The sequence below is a fragment of the Rhagoletis pomonella genome, unplaced genomic scaffold (assembly GCF_013731165.1).
Source record: "Rhagoletis pomonella isolate Grant_MI unplaced genomic scaffold, Rhpom_1.0 Rhpom_scaffold_00001, whole genome shotgun sequence".
NCBI lineage: Eukaryota > Metazoa > Arthropoda > Insecta > Diptera > Tephritidae > Rhagoletis > Rhagoletis pomonella.
In genome coordinates this window covers 70,054,186-70,081,346 of record NW_023458555.1, presented here as the reverse complement: position 1 = coordinate 70,081,346, position 27,161 = coordinate 70,054,186, and the positions used below count along the sequence as shown (strand labels likewise).

Below are 27,161 nucleotides of genomic sequence, written 5' to 3'. Positions count from 1 at the left end.
AAAAAAAATAAGAAGGTAGAACCGCTGAGAGAAATTTTTCTATTTCTTGACGTTTGCAAGCAATTTAATTTTAAAATTTTACACACAAACTCACACACACATTCGCATTTTCAATCTCACAGCACAACAACTTTGAACAATTCCTTTTTTTTTACTCTCATTTTCATATGATTTTAAAATGTTGGCAAACTTCAAAAAAAAAAAATCATGGCCGACGAATTGAGAGAACGGTTTTACCTTACTATGTTTTTATCATGGTTATTATTACACTTAAAATGTGTACGTAAGAGCGGCAAAATATTTAAAGCGGAGTCTTCTAATCTGGACCTGAACTTGTTATATACAAAAGCTTTTCATGAAAAACATCTTCCGACCTCAACACTTTTAGGCTCAACTGTTTAAAGGTAGTCATAAGCCATTTGAAGTTAATGACCCCTATATCCTTCACTACAAAATATTTGAACTTCTTTTACCAGCATGTCGGATAAATAATAACTTTTTCGATTTGAGTAGATTGATTTAAGAAATTATGCTCTTTTTCTTAAAACTTTCTGGTTTCGTTTACATTAGCGACGCTATGAGTACATTCATTTAAATCTTCTTCAAAAAATGCTCAGGCTGCAATTTAAAAGTAAGTTTCAAGCTTTTTGATTAATTGCAGTCAAGACGGCATTTTATGAAACTCATACTTCAAAATTCATAAACAAGTTCCTACTATCAATTCGATATTTAAAATTTTTGGGGATCCCGGGATTAATGCAAGCAAATCGAAGGATTTTCGGAACCTCAAAAACACCGGGATCCCGGGATTGGCATCCCTAATACATACATCGAAAAGGTTAACAATTTTCTTCAATTTCGGAAAATCCTTTTTTTGCCATGACCGGAATTCTCTCGATCTTTATCCAGAACTTGGCAAATCCTTAAACAATCATACAAACTACACACATACATATCCATATACATATATTATATATCGTTGAAAAAATAAGCTCTGCCCCAAAAAATGTTAAATAAAAAATTATAATTAAAGGATATTAATAATTTAAATTTGAAATATTTGTCCCCACTTTCACCAATCAATTTAAAATTTATCTGATCCTTAGAATTTGAACTAACACAGTTTTGGGAGTAAATTTTGCCATTGATAATTTTAACAATCTGTTGCCCGGTGGCACCAATCAATTGTGTATATTTAAAGTTTGACAGGCTGATAAATTTAAGCCGTTCACAATTTAAAATTACACAATTTTGCTCGGAAAATTTTGATACGTTTTAAAATTGATTGGCGAAACCGGTAATTAATTTCATATATGCATACATACTAGGGATGTTAAGAATATTTGCATTCTCCTTTGTTTATGCGAATGATTCGCATTATTTTAATTTCGCGAATTTGATTGTTCAGCCAGTTCTGCTTAAAGTCTTACAAACATCCTAGAGTAGTGTTACCAAAAGTACTCAGAACACGATTCTCAAAAGGATCGACAGCACCCGATTTTTAAAAGTATCGATACTAAATACTCCAAAGTACTTAGTACTCACGAAAGAACTCGAAAGTACTCAGAACCTAAAAGAACTCAAAAGTACTTAGTACTCACAAAAGAACTCGAAAGTACTTTGATACATGTACTTAGGATACTTAAAAGTACTGAGTTTTATTTATATTTACCGGTATTTAGAAATGGTTGTACTCAATTTGAAGTTTCAATAGTTTTCAAGTAGCCACTCATTTGACGTAATTTGGGATTAATATATTAATTTGAATAAAGTGCTGCCAGATTTCTACACTAATCATTGAAATGTTACAACAAGTGTATATTTAAAGAAAGTACTCAGTACTCTGAAAAATACACGATCCTTAAAAGTATCGATACCAAAGAACTCGATCCTCAAAAGTACTCGATACTTCCCAACACTATCCTAGAGGAATTTTATATTCCTCAAGCAAAATCTAAGACTCGGATGTGGAATCTGGGAACATTAAAAAATTGTGAAATAGGAGCTCGATTGAAGACGAATTGACGGATCTTACAAATAATTCAGTGCAGCCTGCCTAATAAAAACAGTGAAGTAAGTTGATTATGGCCTAATGTTATTCCTAAACATTCGCAATTAGCATTCGCATTCGCATATTGGCACTCCGAAGAATCGCATATTCGCATACGCGAATGTGTAATATATGACATTCGTAACATCCCTGATGCATATAACCGTACTAGTGCCTTAAATTTCAACTGCATTTTCGGAAATTCTAATATTTAGATTATGTGTGCAAGTACGTAACTGTTCACAGTTATTGAATTGCATTTAAGCCTGCGCATTAAGTTGACTAGCGCGTAAGTAAAATATGACTTGTCAAGATTTTATGCTAATACTGTATTCTTATGGCAATTATGGAGATGCGAATTGTGTGCTGTAATTGCTTAAATAAAGCTATTCGGCGAGTTGCGGGTGGGCAAATTCCAGTTCCATTTTTTTATTTTTCAGCAAAATTCATGAATGTACATATGTGCGTATGTGCATATGTACTTAAATGATTTAAGCCACATTCAAGTTAACAACAGGTCGAAAGCACATTATTCATCATCAAATAAGGCTATTTCAAATATTTCAAGTTTTTGTTTTTCAATCAAATATGTACAATGAAAGTTTAAATCATTCGTTAATTTCGTTTGCTTTGCAAAGACGTGTAATGCCAAGGTTAGAGTTTCATTTCTCTACTGTTGAATGAAATTTTCGCGTAAACAATTTAACAAATTTAGAAAACGTGCTATTTGCTTGTGGTGATCAAAAGCGTACATACATATATCGCTTTTAAAATAAGAAAAGTACTGCGTGTTCAGGCTTTTGCTACAACAACAAGACACAAATGTACCTACATACATACCCAGTGGGAAAAGTGGTAATGTATTACATGCGTGATAAATAATGTAATGTATTTCCAATGAGTTTTAGATTCTATTTCTGTTTGATATGTAATCAGAATGCGAATGTATCCAAAAAGTCGCAAAAATTTCATATTAAATCGCATTCATTTTTGCATTACTGGTAATGGAAAAATGAATGCCCCACTTTTCCTAGGACATCGACGTGGAAAAAATAACGCATTTTCGAATGTGAAAACGGCTGTTTTACCGATTATTTTTTCGATTACTATACATTGCTTTTTTTACCACTGGGTATGTATGTACGTCAAAACATGAAGTGGTTTACAGTTTCCAAGCACTTAATCACATTTGTATATATACGAGTTATGCAGAAGTGCATTTGGAATCATTCTTATGTACGAAACTACGTATTCTCTTTTAAGTGAAAGTCAACTTGTGCGTTGTACTTATCTTTTTTTTTTGTAATTTAAGTGTAAAATGTAACTAAATTATTTGTTTTGTTTCTAATACGTTCTTGAAGATACGACAAAATTAGTAAAAAAGATAGTTTCCTTTTGATTGTTGATGTTTCCGCCAGAGGTATGACATATTTCGGAACAAATTTCCGTCATCCCTTGTCAATTTTGGTTTGGAGACAAACCGATTTTGTCGTTGTGCCATCTTCAGTTCTGAACCATTAACCAAAAAGTGATACTGAAGATGGCACAACGCCAGAACCGGATTGTCTACAAGCCAAAATTGACAAGGGATGGCGGAAATTTTTTTAGCCTTCCGAGCTCGATTCTTTGTCCATTTTTCCTATGGAAAGGCCTTCTGATACAGCTTCCCTTAGAAGAGGAAAATTTACATGAAATAATATTGACACGTATTAACTTCACCTGACTGGTGTTAAGGTGTTAAGACCCGCATAAGCTGGGCAGCTATACAATAATTATTGGCATGATTTCATCTAATCGTTCTCTATAAAGCGATTTGATATTTAGTCTGACCGTGTGAACACCAATCGGTCAGTGTCCTGCCAATACACTCAACAGAATTAAGATTTGCGGTTTTGTGAGCTTAAGAAGAGCCCTTTACCGCCTCGCGTTCGGTAGGCTGACATGAGTAAATTTGTCTTCATATAATTAAAAGTAGGCATACTCTCCCTATTCGCGTTAAGATCGACTGGATAGTGCCTTTTCTTGCCAACTCATTAGTAACACAATTTCGAGCAATATAACTATAGCCCGGCACACATATTCACCATACATATATCTCACGATGGATGAAAGAGAGGTAAGGCATTCCGCTACTATCTTTGAACGCAACGTGATCTAGCCCAATGAATTGATATTTACTTGGAAGCTATGGTTAAATGTTAAGCAGAGTGCAAAGTTCAGCCCGTGGCTTTCAGATCTTGTCCTACGAGAGTCTTAAACGTGGTCTGTCACTTGGTATCGATAGATATTTTTATCAAAGAAACTGCGTTTTCTGAGGCTGAGAGAGCTTGGATTGTGGAAAGAGCATCTCTAACGTCATGCCGGACTTTTAAATAGAAATGTCTACGCGGCGTCCAGATTCAGCAAGTGATTTCCCGGCTGAGGTTTTTGTTATCGGCAAGGAATGTTGTGTTCTACCACAGATCGATATTTTTTCAGACAACCAGATGACGATTAGCTCTTGGCTCTGAGGCAAATACTTTCAGCATAGTAAAAGAAGAAGAAGCCAGAAGGAGGATTCCGGGCACAGCTTTCTTTGCGGGGCTAGAATTGGCATCAACTTACGTGATCTACTTAAGTTCCAGAACTCCACCGAGTCTGTAATTCAGCATCTTGAGACTTTGCAAAATTAAAAAACTTGTTAAGTTAGGAGCTCTTTCAATTAACCCACTATCTCACGTTTTGAGATTTAATACTGTTCGAGAAAGGTGATGTGTATCATAGCGTTTGCATAATAAACGATGCTGCTATTTTAAATCCAGGTAGAGGGCGATATTTGCAAGAATTTCATTTACTTAGAACTAAGAAGGAGAGGAGAAACTCGACAACATTTTAGAATGCACTTAAATGGCAAGCTACTTAAATTGGCTGACGCACTGCAGAACTTACACTTGTAGCTGTGCGCACTCGAGCGATGAATCGGGCGTTCATCCATAGCGCCGAGCAGCTTAGCGAGTCAACTTGATTCGGCTAAACTTGGCTTAAACCGTTTGTTCAGGCAAAGCGTGAGTTTAGTTGATTTTTAATTCGCGGCTCGCACGGTCGGTAGTGCAGAAGACCAACACATTGGTAATACTTGCACAGTAAATGATCGCCGAATTCCAGAAAGGAAGTGCTAATGAAAGTGGTTTTATTTTAATAAATAAATTAAAAAAAACACAATCACTTTAATTTCAACCGCTGATTACCACAAAAAAACAGAGCAAGGAAACAAATTATGTTTAAAAGTATTTTGTGATAAATAAATTGGTAGTTAAAGGATTTCAAAAAATCGCAGCTCTACTACATTAGAAAAGAAATATATTAAACAGTTATCAAACAATCGAAAGCAATTGGCCATGGCTCGGAAAAAACAAATGCTTACGTTCGTGCTTATGCTTAGCTTCCTTTTAAGCACTTGCGCTACGAAAAATATCGGCGGCGTTGGTTCGCCTTTGGATTGGTCGTCTGAAAAATTGCGTGATGTAGGGTACACAGACAATGTATTTGGCAAACATCCTTTCGAGGACGAAGGTGCAGTGTTGACACCAAACGAACGACAATTATTCGCCTATAGTCTTAACAAAGTTGGAGGACCCCAGTGTCGAGAAGATTTAAATACTACGCTGTGGGGCATTCTGCGGGGCCAACAATGGGCTATTGCAAGTAAGTGCGCTAATATACATATCGTCGATGTTTTTGCAAAACCGCCCATCGACCAGTTGTGGGAGAAGATATTGGATCTTAAGTAGATTATTCTCATTTTCGAGCTTAACTACCTAATCTGTAATTAGAACAAGTAAAGAAGTATAAGTTCGGACGAACCCGAACTTTTTATAACCGGGTAAGAGATGGTTGTAAGTATTAACTTGGAGTATATAAATGTCCACAGTTTTTGAAATATCGGACTTCTCGTATTTCTAAAATTTACGGTTATACGGGAAGCGGGTGTAATTTTAATCCGATTTTAATAATTTTTAAGCAATCGCTTTTCCATACCAAGGTTATAAAGTGCACCGAGTTTGGTAGAAATTTATAAATCGGTTATCGAGATATACATTTGTTGTCATAAGGGGGCGGCGTCACGCCCATTATCCAAAAATTTATATTACCAAAAATTTTCTGCTGAGTGGTTATTGCACTCATCGATTTTAAGTAAATTAGATTCAGTAGTTACTGATTTACCGCAGTTTTCGTGTTACTGTAAATTACTGTTATATGGGAGGTGGGCATGGTTATTGGGCGATTTGAAAGATTTTCAACAGATTTCTTAAGTAGACCCTAGGCAACGCTCGTACCGAGTTTGATAAGGATTGATGAAGCGGACACTGAGATACAGTATTTCATAAGTGGGCGGGGTCACGCCCATTTTCCAAAAATTTCATAATAATACTATTTTTTTACCAAAATTCTACTTCACTTACTATTTTTCAACAATTTAGATCTAATATTTATGGAAATATCGCAGTTCTTGCATTTTTCGAAAATACCGTTATATGAGAAGTGGGCGTGGTTATTGTCCTATTTCGCCCATTTCCAATACCAGCCTACCTTGGATAAAAGGCAACCTACGTGCCAAATTTCGTTGAGATATGTATTTCCATTTTTGCTCGACGACGGACGGACAGACCGACATGGCTTAATCGATTTCTTTTTTTCATTCTGATCATTTATGTATAAATTAGCCAAACGAAATTCGTTCCTCATTAATCTGTTATTATAAAATAATCTCAGATTAAACCGATAACTTTTCGGTGTTTAACATAGTTTTATCGATTATTTTTGAGAAGAAGAGGAGATATGTCAAATGTAAAACTAAGCAAAACTTGAATATATTTAATTTTCTTAATGTAGCGTAAAAAAGCAGGTACGGAAAATAATCCATATTTTTTAAATATTAATCAAAAAAATCAATAAGGTGAAATCGCCGCAAAACAATTTTAACTATACTCACGTATTTGTTTACTTACGCCCTACTGTAATTTACAGTGATTTTCGACGTATCCTTTTCAGAGGTAGCGATACCCTAATAAAAGTAATAAGCCCCAAAAATTTCAAGTCAACATTTCAGTAAGTTGCGTCTGTATGGCCTTTTCAATTTTATAATAATTATATTATCTTTAAGTTTAAAAATGAGATTCAATAATAATTATTATCTTTGACCGAAAAAATTAAGATTATAAAAAAATCATTATTTGTGATCGAAAAAATAAAAATCAAATAATAATCATTTCCGTGGAGCGAAATAATAAAAATCAATAATAATTATTATTTTTGAGCGAAAATTAATTGTAATATTTAAAATTATAATGATTACCGTCCCTGTAAAAAAGTGATCACGGTGGTGCAGGAGAATAACAAGTACATACAACAAATTTGACAGCTAATAATCTCAGATTTGCAACTGTAAACGGGGTGATTAATAAAGAAGCTATGATTGAGATTATAGTTATATGTAAACGTAATTTTATGCATAAAAAGTAAGCTTAACCTCCGGGTAAATTTTCTGCGCAAAATGTTGGGCTTACAAGCCCTCGATATGTACTCTTATGTATGTACATACATAACTAAATTTTTTGACAAAATACTTATTTGAATAATTTTGATTTTCGTAACACGTGCGGCGCATTATTATGTGAATCTGAATATTTACAATCTCATGCGGCTAAGTAAGCCATGGTACCAATAGCAAATAGAAATTATCTAGGAAAATCCCTGTTGTCGGTATTTGATGCATAGAGAACGCCTGTTTTATTCTTGAAAGGGTATTAAAAAATGTTCTTTGTATGCTTCTCTTCCACTGCTTATTTACTCAATAATACGTATCCAAAATATTAATCAAGCTATTTTGGCGCGCTTCATTTTTGTTGATAGCGTTAGCGACCCCGTCTGCGTAGAAGCGTTTAAATGGGAATGCATGTAGTACATACATACATAGGTATGTAATCTGTGTGTATATACGTGCATTCATACTTATGTATGTATGTATGTATGTATATCTATAGCATTTCTGTGAGTAAACACTTAAAAAGTGCCAAGTATTCTTATGTACATTAAAATTGTTTATTCACAAAAAAGTACATAAAGTGAAAAGTCTTTGCTTTTGTCAAAAGGGGAAATATTTAAGCAAATAAACGTTGAGTAAATTTGAATGTTTTTTTTAGGAAATTAACTTGCATCCGCTTGGATGATTGTTAATATGTATCTACAGTGGGATGAATAAGAATATTCATATACATTATGAAGCATTCTTTATTTTTTATGCTACTCGGCTTTCTCATGGAAATTTAATTTATATTCTTATAACTCCAGTCTACATACATACCGCGAACTTTCTTCAAAGGTGTACTAATTCAATATTTACCTTATCTTGTCAATTTAACTTAATTAAGTTTTTCAAATAGTATTTTCGACAGTAAACTTTCTTAAACCGCCTTAATTTAACACCAGAATTGTTATATTTAAAATATTCCTCAAATATTCCCTGTAGCTAACTTTCCTAAACCTCTTTATTTTGACAGCCATATTGCAATAATTAATGTATCTATCAATTTTAGCAAAGCTGTAATTTTCAAACGGGTGGCAACTCTCTAATTTTTTTCTTCTTCTAGATTTTAAGTTAGACCCCGAGCAATATATCGGTGAAAACTGCTTACTATTTCCATTTCTATACAGACAGACATACAATCAAAATTTCTAAAAATTCTTGATTTTTAATTTTTCTTTAATATCTAGTATGTACAGACATCGGCTTGTAAAAATTTTATTATATGTATAGATTTTCGGAAAATGGGCACGACACCGCTTATGCTCGGTAAGCGCTTTATCGATTTCTACCAAGCCCAGTACATAGTTTAAAGAAAGGTGAAAAAAAACTATATTTAATCAGCCCCAACTTATATCTACTTCTTTACTTGTTAATTAAAAAATTAACTTTGTTGGATTTGGTACACTGCATATTTTGCTTTTACCATTTTTTCATTACTTACAAAATTTTTTGTTCTCAGGTCCTGTACTTCTTTGAGCTATGAAATAGTTGGTCACATTATGTATAGAGAATGAAGTTGCAAGATTTTAGCCGAATTTTTTCTCCTCGTGAAATCATGAAAAGTGTCAAGCGATCACTTGTTTTAACAGAGAACAATTGCTTTTTTTTGTTCCCGTACTTTTTGTTGTTAGTCACTTTTTACTCTTACATCAGAGAGTAGTTTTGCTGTTTGACATTTTTACAGGATTTTACACGAAAAGCATTGGACCAGAGCTATTTACTTCAATAGTGTCATTATTCAAAAAATACAAAAGTTGAGTTAATGTTATGCAGAAATTATCGCTACCTTTTCGTTTATGTTGTGTAAACATTTCAGTAGCTCACTAGAATAAAATATGTATTCATTTTTAATATGGGAGTATACATTTACTTCATACATACATATATAAATTCAAAACTTTAAAGCAGTTTTCCCCGTGTTAACCTTTTTAGAGTTATGAAATTATTGAAGTTAATGAGCGATGTGTATATATGTACGTACATAAGTATTAATATTAAGATTACATACAATCTTACAAATTTATCGGAGCGTGTAATCCCCTTTTTTTTGAAACAACTTATGAATTTGAAACGGAGCGCAACCAAGTGTCACATTTACTTATGTATGTACATGTTTACATATATTCCAAATCTACAAACCTACATACATACACACATATGTAGCATATAGTACTTCCATGTATGTGTGCATTCAAATGAAAATTGCTTTATATCTGCATCAAGTGACGTTTGAGCAACGAAGGTCGATCCGGTGTGTTCATCTTGAACTAATTACTTAAGCCTACATACATATCTAAATACATACCCTGCGGGAAATATATCTAACTATAAGTTAACTTTAAGTTGATTAGCAAGGAACTAAAGGCCACTATTATTAAATATTTGTATATTTCTTCTGAGGAAAGCTAACTATATTTGTATGGCGATGGTCGCGAAATAGTCAAGGGTGGTTACCTCTGCATTTGATGTAACTAACTTGCAACTAACTACTTTTGGACATAAAATATCAATAGGAAAAATAAAATGTTTTTATTTTTTTTTCTTTATTTATTTATAGGTGGCCCCATATTCGAACTCCGTCAGACATAATTTCAAAATGATAATATGAAATTTCGTTCTTCCTTTTATTCGTCCTCAATTGGAAAAAGTATTTGTGAAGTGCAGGATATTTAAATAGAAACGCGTTTAAAGAAAATAATCTTCCGATTGCGTTTGCATTACTTTTCAACTAGTTTCAAGTTAGATTTTTATAGCTAACTACAAGTTATATATTTTGTGGAAATCCTGCAAAAAAGCTAACTACAAGTTGGTTATTTTTTATCAATTGATATTTTTTTTCTGCAGGGTATGTATGTACGTACACACGTATATACTAAATCCAAGTTTATTAGTCGATTGCACTATATTTTACAACGCTTAACAACTGTCGCTCACTAAACATATGTATGTATGTATATCCACATGTTTAGTAGGAGCACTAAATGTCATTGTACGCGACGGTAATAGCTACAAAACTTAAACGAAAACAAAAGTGCGTAGATTTTTTTTAAATTAACTAATAATTTAATGCAAACTATGATATCAAAAATAATACATACATATGCACGTATATAAATTAGACTGCATCATTCCCCATACAAAAATAATCTGAACTGTGTTTCCATTGGAATTATAAAATCTATTATATTTTATGACTTGCACCAAAATATTTCGGAAAAATATTAAGTTTTACGTGAGCTGGACCGATTTGAAAATACCTCTAAAAATGGAGCTTTTTATGAATAAAAATGGTTTCTTAAATAATTCCTTGCGTGGTTTTTTTATGTGTTTTTGTTTTTATTGAGAGCTGGAAACTATGCTTTAGGCTCAAAAGTGACATCATCCCAATCGGGGTTATGACACCTTATAAGAAGTGACATAACCCCAAATGAAAAAATTGGCTTTATGTCACTGTAAAAGGAGTGACATACTTCTAAATTTTAAAATCTGAGTTATGTCATGGTACCGTTCTAAGCCCCGGGGTTACTACATCTCAACTGATCGATAGTCATCAATCTATCCTATCTTGAACGCCGGGCGAAAGACTACCTTAACTCGAGGAACTAACATTGTACTGAACGCACTGTTATAAACGAAGTCATATAGGTAAATGTTTGCGATATATTTTTGTATGCAAGTTTACAAACGAAATATTTCACAATCAAATACATACATATACATATGTAGGAGTGCATGTATACATACATACTTATGTAAATATGTACGTACTTACATATGCATATGTATGTACATAAGTACATATATTAACTAATGTTCTACCGGCTTATGCGTAATTATAAAACTGGTTTTACTGCATTTATAGTCAATAGAATTGGGATGCTTATTATTGAAATACCATACATACTTACATACATGTACATACAACCATATGCATATGCACTTAATCACACTCATGCACTCATGTGTCGATAAACTTGCGATTGACTTGTTGTCTACTTCGAGGCAAGCGATTTTTGAATCACCATTTACAGGAGCGATTTTCCTGAAGCAATGTTGAATCGGTTAGAAAATCGCCTCATGTAAATTCAGCTTAAATAAAATCGAAAAATATTTGCGGCAATTTTTGCTAGAACCGTTAATTTAAATAAGATATGTACTAGGGTGCTTTTTTTTCGGCGACTATTTTTTGTTTTTTTACTCCCACCTCGGAATTTTGTGGGAAATATGTAAAAATATGTTCCTTGAAAATTTGAGCCCTTAATATTAATATTAAGTGCTCGACCAAGGCGTGTAAAGATTTCCCGTTCAAAATACACGTGAACTTTGATTGTTTTTCCCGTTTTTTTGCCGATTCGATTATTGGTCTGACCAGCATCAAAAATTTTTATCAAACAGCGGTCGCCGGTGAGCAAGTAATGGCAAACCTTCGAGAGTATATGTAGCTATGTTTTCGTATTCTCCTGTAACTTGCAAGTAACCAAATTTTTGAGGAAAATACAACATTTCCTCTCAATGAGAAAAGCATGAATAATTGAAAACTACTTTCCGCCATTGTTCCCATCGCAAAATTTGTTCGGTACCTGAATTCAACGTGTTGTGCCCAGCAGAGGTCGAAAATATCCCTCAACACTTTGAAAGTGTCTCAAAATAACAGTCCCTATTTAAGAGAAAAAAATAACCCACAAAACAGAACAGTTGGTTGATTTTTTTGTTAGATGTGTGCTCCTCTCAGTGGGAAAGGGCTATTTGCATATCTTTTTCCGTTGCTGTTGGACACGAACACTTATCGCTGGAAGAGGAAAATAAGTGTTAGAGCGCGGTTGCCCACGAATGTGTACGCGGGTACCGTAGAAGTGCGCAGAAACATATCAAATTTGCTGTTGATAGAGATAGAGAGAGATATAAGCAACGTCAACCATGACGGTCATGCGGTGGCAGGGTTGCGTGCTTTTAAATCCTTATTGATTTAAGATCCGCTATCGGGATCCTCGGGACAAATCCGTGATTTTCCAGACTTCTTCGGGATTATCGGAATCTTCGGCACCACTTCGGGATTTTTGGACTACGGAAGTGAATTAGAATGATTCATGACATCGATTCTTTCTTAAATATCGAACATTTCTAGTTCCCAGGTTGAGTCTCTGTGACTATATCATTTTCTTTATAATTACCTTTATTTTAATCTTACTTCCTTTATCTTCATCTTTACTCATCCTCATCTCTTTCTTAGTATTTATCTTTATCATCTTTATGTTTATCATTTTCTACATCTACATATTCCCCTTCACCTTTGCCCTTATATTGGTAAAATTTTAAAATTTTTACGCATCTTTGTTCTTGTTTTTGTTTTTACCTTTGCCTTTATCCTTTTCTTCATCACTAAAATAAAATAGCTTATTTTCGGTGTATCATATTAAGAATGTATGCGCTCTCTTCTTTGTCCTAAATGTTCCCACATGTATGTATGTGTACGTACGTATATGTCGTGTAAAGAAATGCCTAACGCTTTGCTTCCACTTATTACGCCCACTTATATTTTTCAGTCCTACAATAACCCACAAATTAAGACACTTAAAAATAAAAGTCCCTGCCAAAGTGTTTTTGCCCAAGGGAAATTTTAGCAGTTGATAAATAACCCACAACGGAAAACACAAAAAGATCAAACAGAGTGATTTGCCACGACGAGAAACACTCTTTGCTTGAGAGATGAGTGTTTGTGTCCAGTGGTAAACACCATACGAGACACTTGGTGACGGTTATTTTCGATCTGTGGTGTCCAGCCTAAACAGCTGATCGAAAAGACTTACGCCGCTTATATTAAATGTAACGCCGCTTTGTTTGGTGGCAGCTGAAAACGAGATTTCTCAATTTTATATTACTGATGTGATAAGGTAACTAAATATTTTTTTCTAATAAAACTACGTTTCTAAATATGTTTATGTTTATTAAGATGCTTGCTTTATAATATACTCTGCTTAATTCGTTATAACATTGACCGACTTTTTCAACACGGCGGCAGCTCAGCGTTGAATTGGAAATACTATCGACGAAACAATCTCCATTTATTGCAATTTCATTTGTTTACATTTATCAGCTTTCATCAAGCCGTTTCTAAGGCGTAGGTAATCGTTGGGTTTAACAGTTGCCAGCAGGTTGGTAGCAGTTGAGCTAAACAAACAGCTAGTACGTCGTATGAACGCGCCCATTATAAATAAGTTTCGAGACATGTTTGCGTTCAAAACAATATTTTTTGTTTTTATTCAGAAGCGTGTCACTCAACACATAAACAAATTTTTTTTTTTTACGGAACTAGCATGAAAAGTAACTACAAGAACTTGCGTTAGTGGGTATATGTTACATTGACTTATGTAATTGTTTACAGGCTATTCAGTTTATTTTTAATGCGTGTTATTTCAGTTAATTTTTTCAATTTCTGTAAAGTCGTCTGTACTTTTGCTTAAAAATTCTTTAATTGCTACAAAGAATGTCAGACACTAACTATGTATGTATGTAGTAAAAACTATGCTAATGTTAAATATTTACGAGCGTAGCTGTTGAATGGTTTTGTCGTTGGTTTGGTTGCGATTTGCGCTTATTTTTACGTGGGATGCATTTAGATTAAATCACGCGCATGCGCGACAGTAGTTGATCTAGAAACACTATGACTGATACAATACAGCGCGTGGCTGCTAGAAGTAGCTGCTAGATGTGGCTGCTAGAAGTGGCTGCTAGATGTGGCTGCTAGATGTGGCTGATAATAGGCGGCTAACATCACCAGACAAATGCTATGTGTTTACATAGTGTATGTACATAAATAAGTTCCATATTTATATGGAGTAGATACATACATATGTACATATTTATGTACGTACTTATGTATACAGACAGTAGCAGATGCTAATATGAGAACACAATACTGTTCGACTATATAATTATAAAGGCATTTGCATATGTAGTATAAGCAAATGTAGATATGTGTGTATGTCAATATTAATATCTATCCTTTATTGTTTATACTCAGGAAAAATATTGGCATTCAAAGTTTGTTTGATAGAAAATTTTTTTTTTTGTACAAACACCGGCAAGTACATAGTTACATATATATGTACTTTAGGGTGGTCTTTAAATGTAGGAAGCAAATTTTTACATCAAATTTCCTAAGCCTCAACCCCTACGTCGATTACTATAGTCGAAGATATTACATATCAATTTTGGTTCGGATTGAAGTCGGTTAAGGTCGCACAAGGTCGTAAAAGCTCAGATTACCCTATAAAGACGTCTTAAACTACTCCAATCGAAACTAAAATTTATATGTGATATCCTCGACTTTAGTAGTATCGATTTTGGGCATTAAATGAAACAATTTTTTTTTTTTTTTTAAGTCCTTAGACGCATCTGGTCTTTGCCCCCTAAGCGATACGCCTTAACCTTCTCCAATCGGGACCAAAACTTATGTGTGATAAATAACTGTGACAGTGGTATTACCGATTGAGGGGGTGAGACTTAAAAAATTCTTCATTTGATTTTTTAAGGACCACCTTAATGTACATAGGTACATATTGCACATTCATAAATAATAGAGAATAGCAAGCAGTTTTAACAACGTAATATTTGTTCTATCATGAAGTATGCAGTGATTTGGTATTTGTATTTTGAGCTAGTTTAACAGATATTGCTATAAAAATATAAATATTCAGCTAAAATTTGAGGACTAAATAAAGGCTTGCATGTACTTAGAAAGTATTGAAGTAAGTAATTTTTCCCAGTTTTTATATTACAATGAATCAGTCAAGTTTTAATTAATATCTGTGCTTTAGTATATTTAGGTTTTAAGTTTCCCAAAAAAAAGTGAAAGATAAAAAAAATCTAGGAATATTTTCCACGTTTTTTCGATAAAAGCATTTGAAATAGACAACGGTTTTTTGCATTTTTCGTTGAATTGATAACCAAATTTCGCAGGGACCGACAGTTTTACGCCGCCACCGAACGGCAAAAATCAGAAACCAGAAGCTTTTTCATGGCAGAAATACACTCGGAGGTTTGCCATTGCCTACCGAGGAGCGACCGGTGTTAGAGAAAACTTTTTCTGATTTAGATGTTACACGGACCAGGGTCTAACCCATGTTCTGGGGAGTGGTAGTCCCCCTAACCAATCAGCCATAATTATAACTCAGCTTATCAATTCGTCTGAAATTTTGTTTCTTCAAGAAAATCCAGGCCCTTTGAAAACTCAGGTCTTGGGGGTCTAGTCGGTCCTGTCTGCAGGTAGGAGAGCTCTAAGGCTTAAGGCGTCGAACAGGCTGGCTGTATTTTAGAAAAAGTTGAGGTTATATGTATATAGAGGCTTTAAATTTCAGTGAACGCAAATCCTTCGATAAATATAAGATATTCCAATCTTCACTGATCGATTCAAAATGAATAAATGAAAGGGATTAAAGATCGGATAAAAATACTGACTACCAGATTAGATGTGCGAAATTTTTTACAGCTTGTGATATATGAAAATTTGGTAGATATTATAGATCTTACTCACTCAAATTGAGTCGAAAATTTAAAAAATTTCTTGGGCAACACAACGTCAGTCTTTACAGCGTTTTGGGAAGCAAGGAAGCGAGGGAGTGCTAGGGAAAGTAGCCTGCTATACAAATTTTGGAACCGAGTTCAAACATATCAGTTTCCTGTTCCCACAAGTTGAGGAGAAATTCAGGTGAACCAATTTGGTCGCATGCAGAGTATCGCGATAGATCTGGCCATCTTTCTATAAGCAGAACGTAAAGATACTTACAGCAACTCTAGTGGTGCAATCGCCATTGGCCAAATAAATATGTCGATGTCAGACCATGCATGTATAACGATTTCTACAGAAGCTCTAAAATGGTCAAAAAAGGGAACTAAGGCAAAGAGTTCAAAAGAATACGAAAACCGTTTACCAACGTCGATTATCGATTCGTATGAAGATTTTTTTGCTTTGCTTTGTAAAATAATTGGAGAAATGCAGTAAAAATTTAAAAATTTAGACTTAGCAGATCCCCACCCCAAGTTAGCGATTTGTACATATTTAACTTTTAGAAAAAGAAGCAATATTTTTTGTCATTTTTATTAAAAAAATCAAATTTTTTACTTAATTCGCTGTTGAAAAAGTTATGTTACATTTAAAAGTATATCGATCTTGAATGCGTAGAAACAGCCCGTAGACTATAACTTTGTCTTCAATATGTACATGTGCGAGTTACCTACTTTAGTTACTTATGTTTTTCTTTCAGTGTACGATGCAATGGCCAAATCCACATCTGGTATCGAAAGTGGTGTTTTGCATCAGTTTGGACATTTCGATCAATGCTTAGATCAGCGACATTTTTATTCGAATGCAAACGGAAATGGATCTAGTGAGCTTGTAGTGCGTTCAAAATATTGCTTAGTAGACGTAAAAATGGATGGATTCACATTGCAAACGGTGGGCAGTCGTCAAAAAGAGGTAAGAATGTATTTATAATACTTAGAACATGTGCCAATTGCAATAGCAAAGTACTCCGGTTAGTAAATTTTGACAATTAGGAGAAGAAAAAATTGACGAGACGACACAACAGAAATGTAAAATTTACTTACCATATTAAATTTCACAATAGAACTTTGCTACTGATTGGCACACAGGCTCTTAGGCTTAGTACGAGTATTAGTAAATGAGCATTTAACACATATATATGCTAACCGTAAATAAGAATGTACATTCATTTTATTATCAACTAGCAAATGCCCGGCTTCACTGCGCCTTAAAAGTATTTTTGTGCTTTAAACTTTCCTAAACCTCTTAATTTTGATACCCATATTGCAATATTTATTTTATTTTACCATTTAAAATAAATTAAAATTTTCAAACAGGTGGCAACCTACAACAAAAATATTTTCGGCTGTAAGCCTTTTTAAACCTCGTTTATTTTTGCGGCCATATTGCAATATTTACTTTATCTTATCAATTTACTTAAACTGAAATTGTCACACAAGTGGCAACTCTCTATTTTTTCTTTCTATATTTTAAGTTGGACCTCTAGCAATGCATCGGTGAAAACTGCATTCAATTTCATGCATTAGTTTTCGATGGATACAGACGGACAAATAGACAGACAATATTTCTAAAAATTGTTGGTTTGGCTTCTGTTTCTCTCATGAAGACCCGCCCTATTTATTAATTTTTCTTTAATATCTATAATATACAGACATTATATGCATAATAATAAATATACATAGATATTTTATACATAGTACTTATTTTGCTCTCTAATTAGCTAATCGCTATGAACTTAAAAAGAATCTGAAGTTGAATTGTAAACGCTTTATTTATTTATGTATGCATATTGTCATGGTTATGTAATGCTAAAATTTGGTGATCGGTTATGGCCAGCCAGCCGAACTTTATTTTATTACCATAATTTGCGCGGAGAAACCGTTGTTAGCTTAACGGGGTCTTCTTTAATTGCATCGAATCGTAATTACGTTCCAATGTGTTCTTCGTAAATACTTACTTACTCACTTTTTTGATCGCAAAGTTTTAAAGCACTTGGTGAAGCGCTATGCCAGCGGAATACTAATGTGCTAATTTGATCGTTCAATATGGTTTCGATATGCTGTCCAGGTCCTATTTGACGTACATTTATGATAAGTCGAAGGTAAATGCTGTAAAGTTCTTGAGCGTAGGAGACTATTTTAATAAATGAAATGAAAAAAAAAACAAGTGGGTTTTTATATTAAAATGTATGTACAGTGGAATATCGATAAGTCGGAGGCTCGATAACAAAATAGCGATGACTCATTTTAGAAAACTATCACAGTTTTTGCCGTTCTTGTAACCAAAAGTTTTATTGAGAGCTGCAAATTTCTTTTTGGAGTAAAATGTAAACAAAAATGACAATTTAAAGACGAAATTCTCGAAAAAGTAAAATTAGCTGCTCTACTGCTGCTAAATACCTGTTCAACATGCTTTGAAAAAACCTTGGAAAAGCTAAATACTAGTGAAATTACTTTTAGTAATTTGAACAATTATCATTAACGTCTTATTTCGATTTATACACACAAATACCCAGTTTTTCTAGGCAATGTTATAATAACTTCAGAAACCATCTACATGTGAGACGTTTATTTTGAAAGTACCTCATGTGCTTAAATGACCGGCTACTTGTAGCCGAATGCATCTGTAAATCGCTCTATCGTCATAAACTAATGACACAAAACGGTATATCTTGTGACTTGTGAAGTGACTTATGCCACTTTCAAAATAAATGGCTTATATGTGCTGCTCGATTCGAATCACAATCGTCCAGATTTAAAAATAAAAGCTGGTGCGTAGGCATTGCCATTTTAATGAGCTGTCATGGCGCCAAAATACCGAATATGTGACCAATACGGGATATTAAAAGAAATACAGAACATTTGGTCCGTATAATAAAATATATAAATTACCAGGACAATTGACGAAAAAAGGCGACTGTCCCGTATAATATAGGACGGATGGTCGCCGTAGTTATAGAGCTTGCATTGTATCTTCAAATATATAGAAACATAAATATGTATTATTATCGGAAAATCAACTATGTGCTCTAAAAGAAATTTAACAAGTAATTTTTTTTTAATAATTAAAAGTAGTGGAAATCCTTATTTTTTATGGTAAGCAAATTACTTTATTATCAAGACGATGTCCTAATACGAGTCAGTTATCCGACTCTGCATATAATTTCAACAACTTTCAATGCATTCGGCTAAGACTACTTCAAAATCAGAGGCTGAAATGCTAAATTTTTTTAAGGCAATTTATATCCAATTCATTTGGTTAATTTTCTTCCGATATTTTAAAATTTTGGCGTCTAGGAGTTTATCACGTCTCTTTTCCAATTCGTCATATAATTCTTACGACATGAAAACATCGCTTCAAGAGGTCAGAAATAAGAATATAGATTCCGACACGAGGAAGTTTATTTAAGAAAGAAAGTATGGGGAGTGAACTAAGGTGAATACGAGTTAAGCAATGAAGACTGGTCTTAACTTATGAAGACTTGTCACATGAAATACGGAATGAAGTGTAGGCTAAAGAAATTATACATATTTGTAGCTCGTATGTATGTAGTGGTCAGTCTAGACTTAACAATCTTGATTGTTTTGAAAAATATTAAAATAAGTTGATAGCAATAATTTATATTTATAATTACGTTGTTTACTTGAGCATGCATATGAATGGACACATCGTAAATAAAGAAAAGTGTCTATATTTACATACATATGTATTGAAGAAACTAAAACCAATTCGACTCGTAAAATCTTAATTTTGGTCACTTATATATATGGACAACACAAAGTAAAATATTTTATCGATACTATTAATCCTCTCTAGGAATATTTTCTACTAGGGATAGTAAACAGGTTAAACGTGTCTAATTATTAAGTGTAACTTCGTGTACGTTTGTATGAATACTTGCCTAAGCGCAAAAGCTTTTATTTGCTTAGAAAAATCTAGAATTATACATTTTGCATGCATTGTTTTCATTTTGCGTATTTAGGATGACTTTTATAATTGCACACATATACAGTTAAATAATTTTAGCATCCAAAAATTATTAAAATAATTATCTTCATCACTAAAGTATTACATACCCTTACATGAGCTGTTTATTTTGAAAGTGGCATAAGTCTTTTTGGTTTTAAATCGCGTTTGAAAATATTGATGCTAACTTATGAGAAGATTTACTTGAATTTGTCAACTTAGGATATTTTTCTCAGTATAAACAATTTTGTATAGTCTTGAAAAAATTACCACTTTTCATTAAAATAGTTAAAAAAAAAATTACTGACATATCAATTTTGTCCGATGCATATTACTGAAGTGATGTTTTTAAAGGACAGTGATTTACTAAAATTGATAAATAAGTTACTTTTACTTATACACACGAAATTGGGGGCCAACTAGAGTAAAAATGCGTTTTAGGTTTTTTCCCTCTGGCATCGGGATTTGTTAAAGGACTTTGAAATTTCAAAGATTTGACTAGTTCCAAACTTAAGCATTTAAAAAATTCAGTGCAATGTAGAATAAAAATATGGGAACAAAATTCTTTAGAATTCGAAAATATTTAACTTTGTTGATTCACAAGGACAAATTGGTATTGAAATTGCCTTTGTAATTATTTTTATTTTTTTCGAAGTTTTGACTAGTTTCAAAACTTATGTATGTATTTAAAAAATTCAGTGCAATGTATTTACAATAAATATATTGGAACAAAATGAAAGCAAACATTCTTTAGAATTCGAAAATATTTAAATTTTTTGGTTCACAAGGACGAATTGGTATTGAAATTGCCTTTATAATAAGTTTTTTATTTGTTGTAGGTATTAAAGTAGAAGGACAAAATTCGAAGATGTGGTCGTGTGTATATTAATCTTTGCACTATAATTATTTCAAAAATAAATATTGCAAATTTGCAAGGATGCTCAAGGACAAAATTTTAATTAGCTATTTCTCCATTTGCACCAAAAAATTTAAAATATTTCAATTCTGCAGAATTTTCTCTTTTATTTGGTCCTTATGTTGTTATTCTATATTGCACTAAATTTTTTGAATATCTTTCGGAACTAATCATATCTTTGAAATTTCAAAGATCTTTTAAGAAAAATCCTGACGCCAGGGTCCTAATGTTGTGAGCGTATGTTTGTGTGTGTGTAAAAAATCTTATTTATTTTTTTTTTACTGAATAGTTGCCGTTAAAATGTAATTACTGTTATTCGTTAATTCGACTTTTTCGAAAACGTGACTTATGCCACTTTCAAAATAAACGGCTCATATCTACACATAGATATATATGTACATATGTATGTATTTGCTTATTATGCGTACTTTCATTTTGAAATGATTACCGCTATAGTCACGTAGCGAATAATTTCGGTAAGAGACATTCAACTGGCTTATTATTGACATACATACATACATACATATATATATATGTATGCAAATACGTTGTCTACATTATTGTTCCTTTATCTATGCATAACGAATGCTAACATCTAAATCAGGGATATATATCCATCGCGATGTTGTGTAAGCTTGGAATATAAAATCGCAATAAATGGTGGGAAAAAGAATATGTTTGAATTGTAGTACGATATGTCGACGTCCATAAAAATTCCTTTGTTGTACAAAGTTTATGAAACAGTACGGAAAGTGTTGGAAGTAGTTAAATTTTTCGAAATTTCTCGACCCCAATACAACGTGGCTAATAACTAGGGTGACCAACTCGGTTTTTCCAAACCGGTTTCCACCGGTTTTTTGGGAATCTGTAGGCGTTTTTTTGGAATCTTGATTTTTCGAATATCGAATAAACCGAATTTTTTGATCGAACAAACCGGTTTTTCATATCATCCAAATCCAATAGAAGATTTAAGTTTTTTCAAGTTGTCGAGCTTAAGGGGAGCCCCTAAATAGTTTTAAAAGTACATCCCAGGTTGTTTGGGGATGAATGCTTGGCGATTAAAGGCTTTCTACGTGTTTGGCCGAGCTTTTCGTAAAATTCGTGCTCTGCTTTTTTATAGCAGAAGTATACTCGGAAATTGAAATTGAACCTGGGATCTCTCGAGGAGCAGTAGGCACCTCTAAGCACTCGGCTAGGGTGGCAAGAGCACTACTCAAAACAGAAGAAAGTCAGAAAAAATGGAATAAATTATAAAAATAAGACCAAGCGTGCGTTTTTAACTGATTTCTTTTCTGTTTTTGGCCATGACTTCATACCAAAATAAGTATTTTTATTGCATAAAAACTATGTAACATAAAACCGGTTTATCCGGTTTTTCCAAATCCGAAAACCGGTTTTGTAAAAAATGTGAATAATCGGCAGTTTCAGACTTTAACCCAACTAAACCTCCTACCGTTATGCACCCGGAGGAGAGTACTATAGTCCAGTATTTCGTTTTTCTCTTTTTTATCATCAAAAATCAACGCAAATTTTAAGACATTTTTATACTAAAATTGAATGGGCTATAAAACTGCATCCTTCTTATTAAAAATTTTGCAATTTTTATGAGATTTTGCAGATTTCTCCTAAATTTCGTATACAGTTTCACACTTAGATTTATATGGTGTTTATTAAAATACAAATGAACCAAAATTTTTTAGCACTAAAATACTGAATACTGATTTATTGATTAAATTCTTCTGTGAAGCAAATATGCGATTTTATATAGTTATACATAGATAACTTTTTACTTATATACTTATGTATGTTTTTTCCATAAAATGGAATGGCTGAAGTTATCGCTAAATATGTAACTGACAACATAACCAAAAATGAAATAAAATTAAAGTGCAAATTTCTGATTTTTCGTATAGTGTGCCTTTAAAGTGTGTTTTGTATAAGTGAAGGAATTATTTATTGTGTAATATGTCACCAGTTTTATTACTAACTTGACCCCTGGTAAAATATCAACGGATTACTGCCCAGAGCTAACACACGCCTTAACACATATTAAAGCTCTTCAGACGGTTGCAATATGTGCAATAGAGAATATGAAAACAAATTGACATCAATCAGTCATAATTTGCCAAAAAACCAAAATGAAAAAAAGCGAATTAATGTCATTGTTATTGCTTTTAATTGCAGGCCTTGAAAAGCATTGGTGATGCAGCAGTGGTGGTGGTGTCGCATTGGGGCGCATGCGTGCCAGCGTCTTGTGAGCCCACCGATGTCGCTCTGTTTTTGCAGAACTACTTGCAACGCCCGGTGTTGAGCGTCAACGAAACGGCCTGTCAGCTGAGCAACGTTGGATCCGGCAGGGCGTTGCACGTCGATGGTGGAATGTTTGCTTATGCGTAAGTGGGTTAATCATTTTACACACAACCATATGTACATATTTACATATTTATATTTATATGCTAGGTAATGGCTTAAGTAATTGCTTGCTATTTTTTTTTTTTAATTCTAATATTTTTGCAGTGTTGTGCTATTTCTGTTTATTTTGCTGGCCACATTGAGCACCGCCTATCATTGCTACTTGATTTATGCGTCGAGAAGTGCCGATGATGTCTCGAAACGCGCATTGCAACAAGAAACATTGACAATCGCATTGTTGTCGTTCTCAGTTATAGGTGGGTGTGATATTTGCATATCTGTAGATTGGATGATATTTTTGTTTTTTCATATTGCAGAGAATACGAAGAAACTGTTTCAGGCGAGTAAAGACCAGATGGGGCTAAACTCGATAAACGGCATCAAAGCAATGGCAATGTTGTTGATACTTGCCGGGCATGCGCTGTCGTTTATCTATGGCAGTCCCACTTATAATGTGGCGTTCGTAGCAGAGGTAATAATGACGACTAATGTTAATTTATGTACATACATACATACATACGCATAAAAAACGAGTTTTGGTTTAATCGCTTGAAACCGTTAGCTTTAATGACTATTTCACAATTGTTTACTGAATGCTTGACATTTGTATTAATTCACGTACATATATATACAGTATTGACCAATACAATAGCACCCCCCATTCAAAGTTATTTCTTTATTTTTAGGAATTTTCAAGTAAAATACAGTTCATTCTCCAACAAAAACCATATAAACCCAAGTTTTAGACTTTATAGAATACTACAAAAAAAAATTCAACAAATTTTAAATCTTTTAAAGAGCTACAAAAAAATTCGACAAATTTTCACCCAAATTTCAAAATTTTTTCTTAGAAGTGCTAGAATTTTTTTCGGTATTAAGAGATATTGTTTGCCATTAATAATTAATTATTTTCCCTTAGGGACTTTGAAATCGCGGTGCTATAGATATGGCCAATACTGTACTTACATATTATATATTTTTTTCTTATTTCCCTGTTTGCAAATCACCACACATCTTAGCAAACGAAATTCCCCACATTTGCATTCCTCTACAATTCGCTATTATTTGTGGATACGTTTCTGTTGTTGAGTGGTTTCCTGTTCTGTCGCATTATGCTGGTCGAACTGCATCGTCGTCGTGGTCAAATAAATCCGTTGATTTTGTACATTGGCCGCTACATTCGCCTAACACCGGCCTATATGGCAATTATCGGCTTCTACATGACCTGGTTTCCGAGCATCGGCAGCGGTCCGTTATGGCCAGAGCGCATCAGACGTGAGCAGGAGCGCTGTCAGGCGTCATGGTGGCTTAATATACTCTATGTAAATAACTATTTCAACACGGATAAGTTTGTAAGTACATACTTCTATTACGCACATACACTTGTGCTCAAATAATTAGGTCAACTTTGAGAAAAATTTATCTAGTACGCTGTTTTTAATTATCATCACTAATCTTGTCATCAATCAGAAAGTAACTGTAACTGGAGTATATTCTCGAAGAAAAACCGGCTAAAAAGTCGTTTAAGATAGCCGTCTACGATTCGTTTTCGAGTACTTTTTCGAATCGAAAAAGCATTCTTATGCGAATATAATATATTATAAAATATTGTGGTTCAAGAAAAATTTCCAACAGAATGAAAATTTTCTCTTGTGCTGACAAATTACTACAAGCTTCATTTACTTGAACCCTAAAACTTCTGGTGCAAGCACCACATGATAAATAATATTTCTAGATAAAAAGTGGATTTTATCTTACTCACGAAATTCCTCTTCAGGCAGTTTTATATTATTCAGTTTTTATATTACTTTCGTACCCAGTAAATAAAATCACTCTTTTTCGACACACGCGTCGTATGAGCAACATTCAGTACAATCTTCACGATTCAAGTCTACCTAATCGATTGTTTATTTATTCAGTTGTTGATGCCAAATGACAATCAAGATTTACACGATTAAGCGACACGGTGGCCTTTCAAAGTCGGCTCCTCAACATTTCACGGCAATATCAAGTAACAACAGATATTAATCCACCACACAAATCTGGTGGACAGAATTTCAAAAACTATTGTATTTCAAAAACTAAAAAGTCAAGGTTTAAAAAAATTTTCTAAAAGACAATTTGTTGGTGTCGTTGTCATCGTCATTATGCCCTCTACAAGGATCAATGACCCTTTTTTATTTTTCTAACATTTTTGAAAAAAGTGTAAATTTAACTACTTCGTGTTTCGGTCAAATGATAACAGTTAAACCAAGCCAACTATTTTTTTTGCTAAAATAAATAGCTGCCTTAATTTAAAAAATTTCGCACCACAGAAGCGATATGACAAACCTACTTTTTCAATTCGCCATACACCATACAAGCATGACTCGTCCAAGCAAAGATTTTAGTTTTCTCCCCCCTCACAATGTAAAAAATTTTCGTATTTTTCCATTATTTCACCTACGACCCAACTCGATAAAAATATTGTTGAAAAAGAGGCAATTCTTGAGTCAAACCTCAACATGGCGGTCAGAAAATCTAAAAATGTTGATTTTTCTTCAAAGATCCTTCATGGGGTTTGCTAAGCCTTCGAACCGCGCCAGACACTATCATCACCAGACATCAATTTCGTCAAGTTTGACAAACCAATTATGTGGTGTATTTGGCGCATTAGTAGAATAATGTTCAAATTTGATTTGGCTAAAAATTCGGGATGATTTTTAAACATTTTCTTCCGATATCTGATTGTTACTAGTTTTTAATACACTTGTTACTTCATAAACATCCTTGAAGTTAAGATCAACCGGTTGATACCAAATTCACTTAAATAGGATGAACTATTGGTTTATTTGGCATTTGGATAAGCCTTTTATTGTTGATAAAAAAAAATATATTTGGCTTGGTCTAACTGTTATCATTTGACTGAAATCATCAAAATCAACTTTTTACTGCAAATTCATATCAAAAAATTGTATAGTGGATTTTTTTTAGATGTTAAACTGGTTGGATGTACCTGCTCTTAAGTTTAAAGTAAAACTATTCAATTGATCGCCTTTTTGGCCCATGCAGATTTTCATGATGCGATCGTGTTTTGACCAACAAAAAACAAATTCATCATTTTTAGGGTTATTTTGCATTAAGGGAAGAAATATTTTGACCTAGCGATAATTTTTTTTTTAATGTAACATTTTCATGTTCTGTGCTCTTTGTTTAAGATACTGGCCGATTTCTTTCAATTAAAGGGATATTTTTTTAGACTAAGAGACGTTTTATGAAGCAACCTTTAACTTTAAAGCTCACTTTATATTTAAAGGTTGTATTAAAAATATGGCTATAAGTTAAGCATTTCTATTATTGGTTTTTGTCGTATGTATGTTTCTTTGTTGTAACCCAGTATAAAATCGATGATATAATGCTTTACTTTAGACGCAATCATAAATTTTAATGCAACCATTATATAAAGTGAACTTTAAAGTTACAGGTTATTGAGAAAACGGTCCCAACTAAAAAGCTTAAAAATTTAGGTCAAATTCCCTCAAGCGCAGGTAATTTACTAATGCCATGTTTCTTCATAATATTACATATTATGTTTTTGGTTAAAATAGTCTAGTTTGAAAGCCTTCATTAATTTTTCACAGAAAAAGTTATCAATTGAATTAGTGGCCAACGTAATAAGTACCCTAAGGGCCGGTTACTCAATGTCTGG

The 27,161-nt window shown here is 33.3% G+C and overlaps 1 protein-coding gene across 1 annotated transcript; it reads left to right on the top strand.

The window, feature by feature from the left end:
• Window positions 1-5,124: 5,124 nt before the first annotated feature.
• Window positions 5,125-24,870, top strand: LOC118733047 (nose resistant to fluoxetine protein 6-like). The gene is made up of 6 exons (XM_036462224.1): window positions 5,125-5,734; window positions 16,880-17,091; window positions 23,246-23,454; window positions 23,579-23,730; window positions 23,791-23,945; window positions 24,493-24,870. Exons 1-6 carry the CDS (start codon window positions 5,428-5,430, stop codon window positions 24,868-24,870), a joined length of 1,413 nt encoding a protein of 470 aa, XP_036318117.1. The 5' UTR covers window positions 5,125-5,427.
• The last annotated feature ends 2,291 nt before the right edge of the window (window positions 24,871-27,161 follow it).

Bases quoted from the DNA above. Each gene is read 5' to 3' on its own strand.
- LOC118733047 (XM_036462224.1), top strand. From the start codon at position 5,428: ATGGCTCGGAAAAAACAAATGCTTACGTTCGTGCTTATGCTTAGCTTC. The intron at 17,092-23,245 runs GTAAGAATGTAT...TTTTAATTGCAG, and splicing joins TGGGCAGTCGTCAAAAAGAG to GCCTTGAAAAGCATTGGTGA. The intron at 23,946-24,492 runs GTAATAATGACG...CACACATCTTAG, and splicing joins ATGTGGCGTTCGTAGCAGAG to CAAACGAAATTCCCCACATT.